The following is a 13,290-nucleotide window of genomic DNA, read 5'->3' on the forward strand; positions in this document are numbered from 1 at the left end:
GACCTTCAGGTTGAACCCCAATTTCTGTCTCTGGGTTTTTATTAACCATGCTACATTTGGCACCCAACGTGGGGCTTGAACCCACGACCCTAAGATTAAGAGTCTCATGCTTAGGCTTCTTAGTCTGTGGTCGCCCAGACACGGTAGGGGTAAGACTTCTCTACTGGCTAGCTGCTTTGTTTTTCTGGTTTTCAGGTTGAACCCCAATATTTGTCTTTGGGCTTTTATAAATCGTGCTACATCCCCTTAAGCTCAAGACCATACCTACAGGGTATTTAAGCTCCGGTCTGTAGACTGGGCATGTGATTTCTCTCCTGCTTCCTTTCCAGAGAGTCATTTGGGAGTGCTTTGCTCAGATTAAACCTGGTCCTTCACTTTTAAATTCGGCTTGATTTGGCTTACTGTGTCAGTGGAGAGACTTAATATTAGGGTACAGAAACCTTTCAATCAGGTCTTGTCCCTGGAGTCTGGCTGGCATTTGGGAACCTGTTCCTCATGCTGGATTACCTTGTCCTCAGCCCTGATGCAAGGTAGAGCCAGGTCCTGCCTCAGCTTGATGTGCTAGGCTTTGTTTAAGCCCATGGGAGGCTTCTCCCTTTCTGAATGGAGACAGAGGAGGAGTGGAAGAGGCGGGGTAGATGGGAAACGGGAGGGGGGCAGTGACCAGGAGGAGAGGAGGAAGGGGAAACTGTGGTAGGTATGTAAAATAAATGAAAAAGGTTGTTTAAATAGAATAATAATAAAAATTAAACAATCCGAATTCACCATAAATGATGCAATGGTGTATGGTAGCCCACATGTGACTCAGTTTCCAAGTTCAAACTTGCCTGCCTGCCTGCATCCTTGAGGGCTGTGAGAAAGTTCTGATTAATCCCATAAGAAAGAGCATTTTGGCCCAGATGAAAGAATACTTTACCCATTAAGATTTGGGCTGGTGTATGGCACACATAGTTAGAGTTAGTAGCTGCTTGCTGCTATCTGAATTCTTGTGAGAGATAGTGCACCTGCTTGAGCTTCCTCCCAAGGACAGTGCAGGGAGGCAGCTGACTGTACCACTCTTTCTTCTGCCTTCTGCCTTCAATCAGTCCCCCTGGCCTGACCCCCACTGGAGTGGGCTCCGACAATGGTGCTGTTTCTGAATAAAAAGGTCGGCAGTAGCTAACATTTATTGGGTACTGGTTGATGGTATCTCCTAGATGATTTTTATGAGTTAAGTCACTTAATCCTGATGGCTCATAAAATGAGCTATTAATACTGTCATTTTTTGCCTAGGAAGACTGTGGTACAGTAAGTGTAGAAACTTCCACCATCACAAAACTACTAAACAGTGGGGCTGAGATTTTTATTTTATTATTATTTTTTCTAGGTGTTTATTTTTTCCTAATGATAGTGGGTTAGTGGGGAAGACCTGGGAGGAATTGGGGAAGGGGAAATTGTAATCAATATATTGTATGAAAAAAATCTATTTTCAATAAAAATAGTTGTTTGATATTTAAAATAAATAATAAAATAAAACATATCAGAAAAAAAAAAGAATTTACTTAAAAGCAGTCAAAAACAGGTCATGTAGCTGTGCATAAATCAGGGTGGGGTAATGTTTTGTGTGCACACATGGAATGACACTATTAACCAAATGACAGCACACTTGATTCTCACAGATATTGTACTTAGTAACAGGATCAAGGAGTTCAAGGGAAGCATTCTTCTTGGACCAGCTGCAGAGCCAAGGCTAAACGTTATCATCTGTCTTCTGCCCCTGATGTTTGGGACGGGCAATGTAAGAATCCTCACTGCTGATAAAGTTTCTGTGGTTGGTCTTCAACAGAATGGATGGAAAAAGAAGGAATCTAATAACCTAGGAATGAGCACTGTACCCCAGTGGGGCAAGTTGGTCATCGGTAGAAATCTATGGGAATATCATGGTCTAGAGATGAAGGAAATAGCCTCTCAATGACAGAGGGAAAATACTTTGAGAGAACCCAGGGCAAATTGAATACAATTTGTTACCTTTGTAAAATGGAATAAAGTATAAGCGAGTTTAGGGACAAGAATAAGTAAGAATGAAAATGAAACCACAAGAGATGAAATAGTAGTAGTGCCACAAGGATCTAGGAAGTCTTGGGGGCAGGTTGTCCCTTCACGCATGCACAGGCTCAGGGACAAGGGACAGGCATCGCTTCTGATGAACATTTCTGGACCTTTTGATACTACTTACAGCTCCAATAGTTCTATTCTTACACTATTATAATTATATTTAAAGATTCAGAGCTGTGATCCACAAATAAAGAAGCACATTGTATTTTTGGGTCTGGGTTACTTCACTCAGTATATTTTCTTGTTCCATCCATTTATCTGCACATGATTTAATATCTTATTAATATTTCACATATAATAGTAATGATATTCAATAAATCCATGCTTCAGCTTCTGTAGTGCTGGGGCTTACAGGAATGTGCCATATCACAACTGAGGGAAAAATTGAATTAAATATGTAGGAAGAAGGTGGGGGTAGACAGAGTCAGAGAAAGAAATGGAAGCAAAGTTGGAGCGAAGAAAGACTAAGAGAAAAAAGAGGAAGATGGCGGCAGAGGCTAAAAGTCTCAGGAAGCCGGAAATGTTGGCAAACTGGTAATCCTAGCAATCGAGAAGCAGAGGTCAGTGGATCTTGAGTTTAATGACGTCCTGGAATACACAGCAAGGCCCCATGTCCCGCCCAAAGAAAAAAAAACAGCAAAATAATGGCAGCGATAATAAAAGTAAAGCCAAAGGTCCAGAAAAGTATCTCCTAGACACAAATGCACATCCGTCCAATCAGCCATATTGATGATCCCCAAGTCCTGGTGCAGATGAGGATGAGCAGCAACTGGGACCTCACACGCGTCTGAAGGGGTTGAAATATGATGCAGTCATTTTGGAAGATAGTTTGCTACAATCTTTCTGGGATCAGATATCTCGGTGGAGACCTCCAATTGTCGCGCACCGCGCCCCTGTGTTTACACTCTGTGCGCTGGCACCCAGTTTGCGAGCTTCGGGCAAGGGGGCTGGAGGTTAAAATACACAGACACACACAGACAGAGAGACAGCAACACAGGTCATCCCTGAATTCCCCAAGAATGCCCCCTTAATTGTGTTCAGGGGCAGATTATATAGAGATAGCCACGCCCAGCCAAACCCACCAGAAACCACTCTCCTGCCATCAGGAACTCCTGAAGGTCTCGTGCTCAGAGCAGCTGTAGGCACTCAGATCAGGGAATTACAAGAAATTCAGGATCTGGGGTCTCACTGCTCCCAACACTTTTTCTTCTATCGTGTGGGTCCCGGGAATTGAACTCAGGTCATCAAGTTTGATAACAAGTGCCTTTATCCCCACTGAGTCATCCAATTAGCCTGCATAACCTTTCAAAGTTAAACATACACATGGTCATATCTATGTTCTCACCAAAAAGAATTGTAAGCCTGTGGTTATGTTTGAAATTCTCCATAACAGATTGCTAAGAAAAGCCTAGTGATGCTTGCCTGCAATCCTACACTCCGGACGCCGAGGTAGGAGAATGATGAATGTGACCCCAGCCTGGGCTATACAATGAGAGCCTTGTCTCAAAAAACATTGCCTCTCCAAACCAAGGAAGACTCTTAATGTGGAAGTGACTCAGATGTGCAGCTGCGGAGAGCATAAAAAAGCTGAGGATTATATACATGGATTAGAACTCTGCAATGACAGAAGGGAGCTTTTCTTATCTCAAAGACATATGCTGGATGGCAGCTAGTCATCACTGATGCCTCTTATAGGACATGACAGGAAGAGTAACAGTGTTCCCAAACCACATCCAGGTGCAAACTACAGCAACAGAGGGCGTGGAGTGATCCTTGGGAAGAACAGAAAGTATCTGTCAACTCAGCCACTGTGCCAGGGCTTAGCACTCCGCTCATCTGTGCCCCGGTGTCGAGGACAGACAACACAGGGGTCTTCACTTTCATCCAAAGGTACTGTGAATGAAGAGGGACTATATTCTGGAAAAACTGATGCCTAAGGAAGGCAAATTGACCAGAGGTAGAGGGATGAGAAGTTAAAAAATCAATAGGACAGTAGGACACAACCTCTCAAAGAGACATGATTTTGGGAAAAGAAAAGGCACAGTTTGGCATCGTTGTAAATGGTATGTTATACAAGAGACTTGGAGTTGCTGTCATTGAAAAGTTTAAGGAAAACAATAACATAAGAATGAAATTAATCATATGAACTATTAAGAAGAGTTTCTTTTTTTGTTTGTTTGTTTTTTCGAGACAGGGTTTCTCTGTAGCTTTGGAGCCTGTCCTGGAACTCCCTTTGTAGACCAGGCTGGCCTCGAACTCACAGAGATCCACCTGCCTCTGCCTCCCGAGTGCTGGGATTACAGGCGTGCGCCACCACTGCCCGGCTAAGAAGAGTTTCTTAATAATGGATTATTATTATTATATAATGGAAGGATTTCTTAAAAAATGGAAGGAACTCCCATACATGGTGAAGCCAGCAGTCAGGGTGTCACGGACTGGAATCTTTTCGGCTAAACATGTGTGTACATTCCTACCTCCCACACCTCACATTCTTGACACACATCACAGCAGAAGATCTTCACTTACGTCATATGCTCATACAAGTATGGGCTTCACAGTGTCTGCAAATACACACAAGGAATAAGAGCAAATTTATTATTAGAGGAAGCCTACCTGGACCTTCTGGTCAACCCCCTCTCCTGAGCCAGCACGAGGTGTTTATGAACATGTCAGGTCAGCTTCTCATAAAAGTGGACCATTTGCAATTTGTGAAGGAAATAGATGAGATTTTCTCTATAGAGACAATCTGCACAGAGGTTTTCAGAGCCTGGCATGTTCAGTGGCTGATGTCAGAGAGGTCTAGCAGCTGAGCTCTGAAAACCTGTGTGGCTCAAATTCATTTGCAGAAGCCTAGTTCCTAATGTGCTGATGTTAAGAGTTGAGACCCATAGAAGTCCCAGAGTGGCATAGTTTGTACATTCTACCTGCAGAGGACACAGGGTGTAATCTTTGGGCCGAACAGCTAGTCCTTGTCTCACAGTAGATGTGCTGACAGCCTGACCCTGACTCTATTGGTCCACAGAACTCCACACACATTTCTGCTGTTTACAAGTGACACAGCTTATGATTGCTTTTGTTTATGAGATGTAAGTCTTGCTCTGTTTCCCAAGCTGTTCTGTAACTCCTGGGCTCACACAATATTCCTGTCTCAGGTTCTGAGAAGCTGGGGTCACAGACACCCATCACAATATCTGTGGCAGTTCATGATCTGACTGGAACAGCAGCTTGAACTTAGGTAGGCAACTTGGGACTTAGCAAAACCACGTTTTTCATTGAACACTTATGTGGAAACATGGGACTTGCTGAGAGAAGGGTTGGGTTTTGGAAATGTCCACCCTCTGCAGTCGACATTACCCACAGTTTCTGGGGTTTGTTCTTGGGAAAGAAGAGAGGATAGAGATAAGGTAAGGGGAGGATAGGAGAAAGGAGTCTAGTTCCAGAGGAGTGTAAAAGAAGATGGGTGCACTTTGAAGCTTACACACCCACACTTCTGTGAGAGCCTGTATGGACTATGTCTAATAAAACTTTGTCTAGCATTTTGAGTAAGGAATGACAAATAGAGTGTTTGTCATACATGTTGTCAAAATGGACAACTATAGAGATTAGTTATGGTTACATGAATGTTGGAATTGATGCAGGCTTCTAAATGGGCTGTGAGAACCTCGGGCTAATCTCAGCTTTACCGAAGTTCACCTACCTTTCCTTACTTTGGACATTACACATCCTTGTTTTTACCATGAGCCCCCTTTAGCTCCTGAATCTTCTGGGGCAGAGTCTTGGTCCAGAACTGTTGCCTTCTGGCCTTCAGGTCATGGCCCACAGCAGGCTGGAGGTCCAGCTGCAGGTATTGCTCACTTTGGTCTGACACTGGCCAGTAGGGTAGACCCTCACTGTTGGGGTTCCTGTGGATATGATATCAACAGGGAAGCGTGAGGTCAATTTCTTTCTAAGACCTGATCTTCCAATTGAGTCAGGGAAGTGGACTAAGCAGACCAGGGAACTGATGAGGCAGATGTCCTGATGTAGGAATACAAGTATGACCCACTAGTTTCTGTTCTATATGGGGTAAGGCTACTTGACCTGTTTTGTGCCGCCTTCTCAGAGGCAAGATCTAAAGAACAGTACCACAGTACTGTGACCCAGCCACAGCTCACTGTGCAATGACCAGTGGGCAACACCTACAAATCTCAGCATTCCTTGGGTACAGAGGACTCTATCATATGAGGGATTTCTGCATGCTAATGCTATCACCGATCACAAATGGATCCCTAGATGGAGACCCAACCCTTAGGAGGTTGAGGGAAGAGCATCTTCTTACCCGTATCGTGCAAAGTTGGCCCAGTACTTCATCATTCTCCTGCTCAGCAGCTTCTCCTTTACGGTGAGGTCAACTGGAGATGAGAGGGCAAGGGTCCAGATCCCAGCCATTTAATGTAGCCGCTCCATTCATGCTTCATATTCTCCATGCCAGCTGTACCCTAAAACTGAATTCTAGGCTTCATCCTCTCTCCCTCCCTCCCTTATAACTCAACATCTAATTTCCACTTAGTTCTCTAAGTAATGTCCCAAGGCTTAATCGTGAGCCAGTGAACCCTCATTTCCTCTCGCACAAGCTAAATTAGAAAATATCCAGACCTAGAGTGGGTTTTTAAGCTGTGAGATAGTACACGCTTGATCCCGCTTTTTCCAGAGCCTTGAACTCCTAAACTAGACTCAAAGCTCAGCTATCCTTCAGGTACAAACTTGGTTCTCCATTCTGTTCATGGAAAGCAAAGAAGACTCACTTTTGACACCCCAGAAGAAGGATCCAAAGATAAGGAAAACCTCATCACCATGGTCGGCCTTTACATGCCGTGGTTTGAAGTCCTTGAAAAAGTTGGGCCGGTGCTGGAATTCATAGAAGTAGACAGGGGCCCGGAAACCTGAGGGCAAGAACACATAGTGACACAAGAACACAGCTTGCCTCATACTGCTCTGACCCACATTGGGTGACAAGGTAACTTGGTCTCAAGTTATCTGGAATGACAACAGTTGAGTGTAGAGTCCCAGCCTGGAGCATTGGCTGTGGGAAAGTCCCTTGTTAAATGATGATTCTGTCCTCCCCAGGGGAAGTTTGCGCAAGTCACTCAGCTGTACCCGGATAAGACATCATTCTCTTATGCACTATATAAGGATTTACTAGATAAAGACTCTCAGTTGTCTGGAACCAGAGATCTGATTCAGACACAGGCCAAGGCTGGATCCTGCAGAGCTCACCTGGGACCCACTGTCTGAGCTTCTTCCCTTGATCTTGTTACAGATGTACTCACGCTGAAAATGTGCTACTTGGAGTGCAGGGATCACAAACATGAAGTCTCCCATCATCTCCGTGTACTGTATTTGGAGGGCTTGTGGGTCCTCAGTGTCCCCCATGTACTCTTCCATTATCAGGTCGCTACACTCAGGAGGCAGCATCTACACCAAGAGATCAGGATGAATGAGGTTAGGTAAGCACTGGGATAGCTAGACTACATCCTTAGGGTGGGGAAGGCAGATGAGGTCAGTATAGGGTGAAAGCTCTGAGTGACCCCAGACACACACACACACACACACACACACACACACACACAGAGAGAGAGAGAGAGAGAGAGAGAGAGAGAGAGAGAGAGAGAGAGCTCATCCTTAGGGTGGGGAAGGCAGATGAGGTCAGTATAGGGTGAAAGCTCTGAGTGACCCCAGACACACACACACACACACACACACACACACACACACACACATCTAGCACTTGTAGGATACTCTCTGAACAGGATATTGAGAAGTCTTCTCAATGGGGCAGGTCTTAAAGGTTCTCACCAACTGTTCTGCTACTGTGTTCTTCAGAATAGCCCGCAGGGTACCTCTGGTTATTCTCTTTAACGACTGATAAGTGTTGAAGATCTGGGATGTGGAGAGTATTTGAGTTTGAAGTGTGCTGGCTATGGATCAGTGATTCTCTGAGCTCACCATATAAGACCCCAGGCAATAAGAGATCAGAACTGGGTCTTACCAGTGGGAGAATCCAGCCATACTCATCATTGTTGACACCAATGATGCTGGGGACAGGGTGAAAATCAGCAGAGGCCAAGAGTTCCTGAGGATGCCTGGGTAGGAACTCTCCATCCACCACAGCAGGGATGATCCTGAAGGCCTGAGGGACATGCAAGGCCAGTACTGAACACGCACACACACACACGGCCATTGAGTGTTCTCCATCATTTCCCTCTTCCTAGTTTGTCTCAGGACGGTCATCCCCACCACACCTCTCCCACCTCACCCATGAAGACTCCCTCCATGTAAATTAGCTTATGTAGGTGTTCATTTTGAACACAGGACTACAAGGGTGCCAAGCCAAGCAGAAAGGGTAGTTTGTCCAGAGTAGTGAGTTACATACCCGATAGTCCCCTACTTAGCAGTCACACAATTGTGCCAACCTTGTTAATTGCCAGAATTTCTGCTTCACTTTTGTCTCGAAGACAGTGCACCAGGGCCTTTGAGTTTGAAGTTGCACAACCGGATAGCTTTGCCACCGTCTGTAATGGGAGAAGATTTGAGTTGGCTCATCCTCCCTGACAGGGAGCAGTATCTAAGCAGTGGGTACCACTGTCCTTAAATATTACATCGTATTGTGTGTTTTGCATGGATTACAGCATGGTGTAAAGTTGTTCCTATTTTCCAGTTGCTTAGAGTTGACAAGTAAGAAGGAGATCATTCTATCTGCAGGTTTTTGTGGGGTTTTTTTGTGTGTGTTCCTATGTGACAACGTGTATTGTGTGCCACAGTTTGCCTGTGAAAGTTAGAGGACAAGCCTGAATAGCATTGGGTATCTTCCTCCTTGTTTGAGACAGGGTCTCTTGTTTGCTGCTTCCTACACCAATGCAGAGCACTCCCATCTCTGCCACCAACCTCACCATAGGATCACTGGGATTGCAAATACTATCACATCTAGCCTTATGTGGTTTCTGGGGATTTGAATTCAGCTCCTCACACTGGCAAAGCAGGCTCTCTCACCCACTGAATCGTGTCCCCAAATCATGCACGACTGCTTATGCTGAAGACGAAAGCTTCTGGGAGCAGCTTTGCTAGCCACATAATGTATTCAGCATGTATAAAGTAGATAAAAGTAGATTTTAATCCTTGAGCCTCTTAGAAGTTATTGGAAAGAAGCCATTTCCCATGGTCTTTGTTTCCTCACTGAACAGAGTACAGAGTACCAGAGCCTCAGGGATAAGGCAGAGAGCTAGGGCTGGGGTGTTGGAGAACACTTACCGTGAAGATGATCTCAGAAGTGTTAGAGATAAGGAGAGGCAGCAGGGCCACCCCGCTCTGCATGATGGCTCTGTGGAAGAGTCCTTGGGACATGGGGGACACAACATGGAAAGACACACTTGTGCCACCTGCTGACTCGCCAAAGATGGTGACTTGGTCAGGGTTGCCTCCAAAGTGGGCGATGTTCTGCTGGACCCAGCGTAGGGCAGCCACTTGGTCTAAGAAGCCCCAGTTGCCTCTGGCGTGCTGGTCTCCAGTGCTGACAAGTGGAAGGACATGGATCAAACGTTGCCTAGGTTCTTCTCAGCTGCCATTGTCCACCCCAGTCCTAGTCTCACCTGAAAAAGCCTAGGACGCCCAGACGGTACTGGATATTAACAACCACCACATCCTCAGTGGCTGACAGTTTGGATCCATCATACCAGGAAGCCATGCCTATAATCAGTGCACCACCATGGATCCATACCATCACCTAGAAAAATCAGAAGAGATGCCAGGAGGCTTCTGTCGGGCACAAGCTCAAGTGGGACTGCCTTCTAGATTAGGGGCTGCTTTCTAACAGTTTCTGTGTGCAGCTAAACACACACAGGACTCCCCAGCATCTTAGACCCAGGCCACAGGCGAGGAACACAGTCTCATCCTCATTTTTTCAAGACTCATTGCTGCACCAGGAATCTCAGCTTAGATGAACTGATTTAAGTCCAGAGTGATGTCACTGTCACTCTCAAAAGTGTGGAAAAGGGTGTCTCCCTAAGAGTTTTTCCTGATTATGAATCCAAAGAATCACCAAATCTCATCGACACAACCAACATCCCAAAGCTGGAAATTTGACTTTGTCTCAATGTTCATCCCTCGGACACCTGCCTGGATCTCTAGGGCTCAGGCTGATTTTGTCCTTTCTCATTTTCCTAGGAAAGAAATCTCCACTCCCACCCAGTTGACCGTGGACCAACTCTCACAGGCAGGTTAGAGCCCTCACGGGCATGCGCTGGTGTGTAGACGTTGAGATACAGGCAGTCCTCAGACATAGAGATGGGAGGCATGATCAGCTTTATCCTCTTCAGACCCTCTAAATTCATTATATCATCATTTTGTAGACACCTGAGGACAATGATAGACGCTGATCCCAAGGGATGTTCAGTGATCGACACCTGTGTCTCCCAGTAATATCAGAAGACACACCCACAAAGTCTCATCAACACTGAGGCCTGAACATGAGCTGAATAAGGTTAACATCAGTAGACATCCTGAAGTTAATAGGTGAGGACCGTGTGGCCTCAGCCCTACACAAAGAACTACAGGCGACTAAGGGATGCTCAGAGTGGGACACAATGTCTTCCCTAGGGAAGTGCACCCAATAGATTATCCAATACTAAATGGCCAACCACATTACACACACACACACACACACACACACACACATATATATATATACATACATAGCATACAGACTAAGCAGGTTATATTTAGGAATAAATATGCATATATACACTACATATATGTATGTAAGAACAATCAGTGACAAAAGAATAAATGAATTTGAAAGAGAGCAAGGAGGGATATATAGGAGGAAAAGAAAGGGGGAAATGATGTAACTATATTACAATCTCAAAAAAAAAGCAAGTCCCATTTTTTTCCAGTTATCCTCAGTGCCTGCTTCCTTTGTGTGTCCCTTAACACACGATCTCTCTCCACAGTCCCTTCCTATCAAGGTAAGGTCTACTGACTCTGTGGAGGCTGGGGCGGGGGGGAATCCAGATTTCCAGGGTGGTCTCGAGTGGGGTGGAGGAACCTTAATGAGATTGGAGTGTTGAGACTTCTTAGATTATCTATGGAGATGTTCAACTGCTTGTAGTGACATTCACCTCTCTCCCCGTACTATCTAATGTTTGTTGTGGTGTTGATTGCTGACTCGGCACAATGGTACTAGAGTCTCCAGGAAGGATCGTCTAGACCAGGTTGGCCTGTGGGGTTATCTTGATTACATCAACTGAAGAAGGAACACTTATTTATTGTGGGTGGTGCCATTCCCTAGCAAGGGACCCCTGTACTGTATGAATAGAAAAGTGAGCTGAGCATTAGAGGCACCCGTGAGTTCTTTTGCTCCCTCTTCCCAATTATAAATGTGAGGTGACCATTCTCACTGCGATCTCTCCTGAAAGGCCTTTCCCCCATGACAGTTATAACCAGAACTGTGACCTGTGGTAAATCCTTTCTCCTCTAAGCTGCTTTTGTTAGGGGGTTTGCATTACAGCAACAGGAAATAAAGTAAAGTACTTGGGTATTTGGGTGCTGTGTCTACAATGGAACTGTGGGAAGGAACGGACAATGCTGTCCCTTCATCCCCTGTCCAGACACTCAGGGAACCTCTTTTTCCTACATATTCTCCAGTGTAAGCTTCTATACTCATTCCTTGGACAATGGCACTTACCTTATGTGTTACTGCAATGACATTGGTAGGGTTGCCAAGTACCGCTGCCCTCCTGAGGGATTTGTAGCACACGATGCCAAACACAATGCTTGTTGCTTAATATAAACACAATGAACTCTGCCCACAGACCTCCCCACTTTAGAGAGTTTACTTGGCACAGTCTGATTCTGGGACCGGTTTGGATATGTTTCTCACTGCAGTACCTGGAGTTAAATCCCTGCAGATGCCAAGCTCTGACCCAGGGGCCTGGCACAGTTGTTCCTCTCTAATCCTTACCACATTCATTGAAAAAATGCCTGGGAGATGCCCCTCAGCACAGGCAGAGAACCGTTGTGGACTGAGATGGAGGAAAGACTTCAGCATGACTCAGAGCTCAGAGCAACTGTTCCCCCCAGGGCCAGACGTCCTCTGGGTACAGAACTTACATAGCCGGTTGCGAGGTCCCATCTCTCACACCATTCCATGGTTCAGGGGCTTCAGGGGGTGCAAAGCGCAGTGGTCCTACAGGTGGCTTGGCAAAGGGAATTCCCAGGAATCTGTGGACACCAACCTTGGTGCCCCTCACATGGACAAGGCTGCCTCTGACTTTTCCTGCATGTGTGTTTCTGATGGGGTTGGCCTCTGGTGAGTCCTGACCTGTGTGAAGAGATGCCACCAGGGTTAGTTTTGTGCAGTCAGCTCCCACAGATTGTGGGAGTTCTCACCTGCTTGTTACAAGAGCACATGGGAAGGGAACCCAGGACCTCCTAGTTCAGCTGTGGGGTGTCAGTGTAGGAGCTTCTCTATCCCTCAGGGCCAGGAGTCTTTCCCATTTCCCTTTTGAAGGTTGCCAGAGCATTTCTGCCAAAGAGGTCACACACCGAGAGCTATTTGGTAGCATGAAGGTATTATTGTTATTACCCAAAGCCAAGAATAGCGATAAGCACACACGGAGGAGGGAAACGCCCCTTCTGCTCTTCTTCTCCTGACCTCAGCTCCACAGAGCCCCTCACACTGGCCTGGCTCCTCAGTCTGCAGTAACCTCTGAGTGCTAAGTGCTCACTCTGGGTTTGGTGGAGGCCTGGAGTGGCACACATTCTCGTACTTTCATCTGTCATCTCTGTGAGCGCCTCCTTCCCTACTGCCTTCCTCCTGCAAGCGCAGCCTCTGACAGAACTGATCCAGGTCCCCATTGTCACCTAGGAATCTCACCCTGCACATGGAGGAGAATAATCAGGAGGCCACAGGCCACAGCATTCAGCCAGCCAGGAAGTCTGAGCAGCGGCATGACAGGCTCCCAGGCCTGAGACTGTTCTGTCCCAGAATGACAGTGTCAACAACCCAAAGGAGATTATATATGCTGCCCAGACAGGACCAGAAGGAATGCAGGTGAGAGAACATGTGGGGTGGGGCAAAGTTTTCACTTCCTGAGAGCTAAAGGCAGAAGTGACAGGAGCCAATGGCCAACAGCCAGGGAGAATACACTTCTGCAGTTCCTG

At 46.0% G+C, this 13,290-nt stretch overlaps 1 protein-coding gene across 4 annotated transcripts; it reads right to left on the minus strand.

Moving 5' to 3' along the window:
• Positions 1–5,809: 5,809 nt before the first annotated feature.
• Positions 5,810–13,079, minus strand: LOC142852967 (pyrethroid hydrolase Ces2e-like). Of its 4 annotated transcripts, none has more exons than XM_075977939.1 (12): positions 13,004–13,079; positions 12,238–12,448; positions 10,341–10,482; positions 9,720–9,853; positions 9,382–9,640; positions 8,547–8,645; positions 8,123–8,263; positions 7,930–8,013; positions 7,404–7,548; positions 6,879–7,016; positions 6,413–6,485; positions 5,810–5,996 (listed from the first exon to the last, which is right to left on the minus strand). In XM_075977939.1, exons 1-12 carry the CDS (start codon positions 13,077–13,079, stop codon positions 5,810–5,812), a joined length of 1,689 nt encoding a protein of 562 aa, XP_075834054.1. The 4 variants fall into 4 exon arrangements, with proteins under 4 accessions (XP_075834054.1, XP_075834053.1, XP_075834055.1 ...); XM_075977938.1 differs by having other exon boundaries at positions 7,930–7,995; positions 8,090–8,263; XM_075977940.1 differs by lacking the exon at positions 8,547–8,645.
• Between the last annotated feature and the right edge of the window lie 211 nt (positions 13,080–13,290).

Source organism: Microtus pennsylvanicus, chromosome 6 (assembly GCF_037038515.1).
Source record: "Microtus pennsylvanicus isolate mMicPen1 chromosome 6, mMicPen1.hap1, whole genome shotgun sequence".
Lineage (NCBI taxonomy): Eukaryota > Metazoa > Chordata > Mammalia > Rodentia > Cricetidae > Microtus > Microtus pennsylvanicus.

What these genes read in the sequence shown, in the direction of transcription:
- LOC142852967 (XM_075977938.1), bottom strand. Translation starts at nt 13,079, where the DNA reads ATGCCGCTGCTCAGACTTCCTGGCTGGCTGAATGCTGTGGCCTGTGGC. An exon ending in GTGAGGGCTCTAACCTGCCT is followed by an intron (nt 9,854 to 10,340) that starts GTGAGAGTTGGT and finishes TGATTTTTCTAG; the next exon opens with GTGATGGTATGGATCCATGG. An exon ending in GGCGTCCTAGGCTTTTTCAG is followed by an intron (nt 9,641 to 9,719) that starts GTGAGACTAGGA and finishes TCCACTTGTCAG; the next exon opens with CACTGGAGACCAGCACGCCA.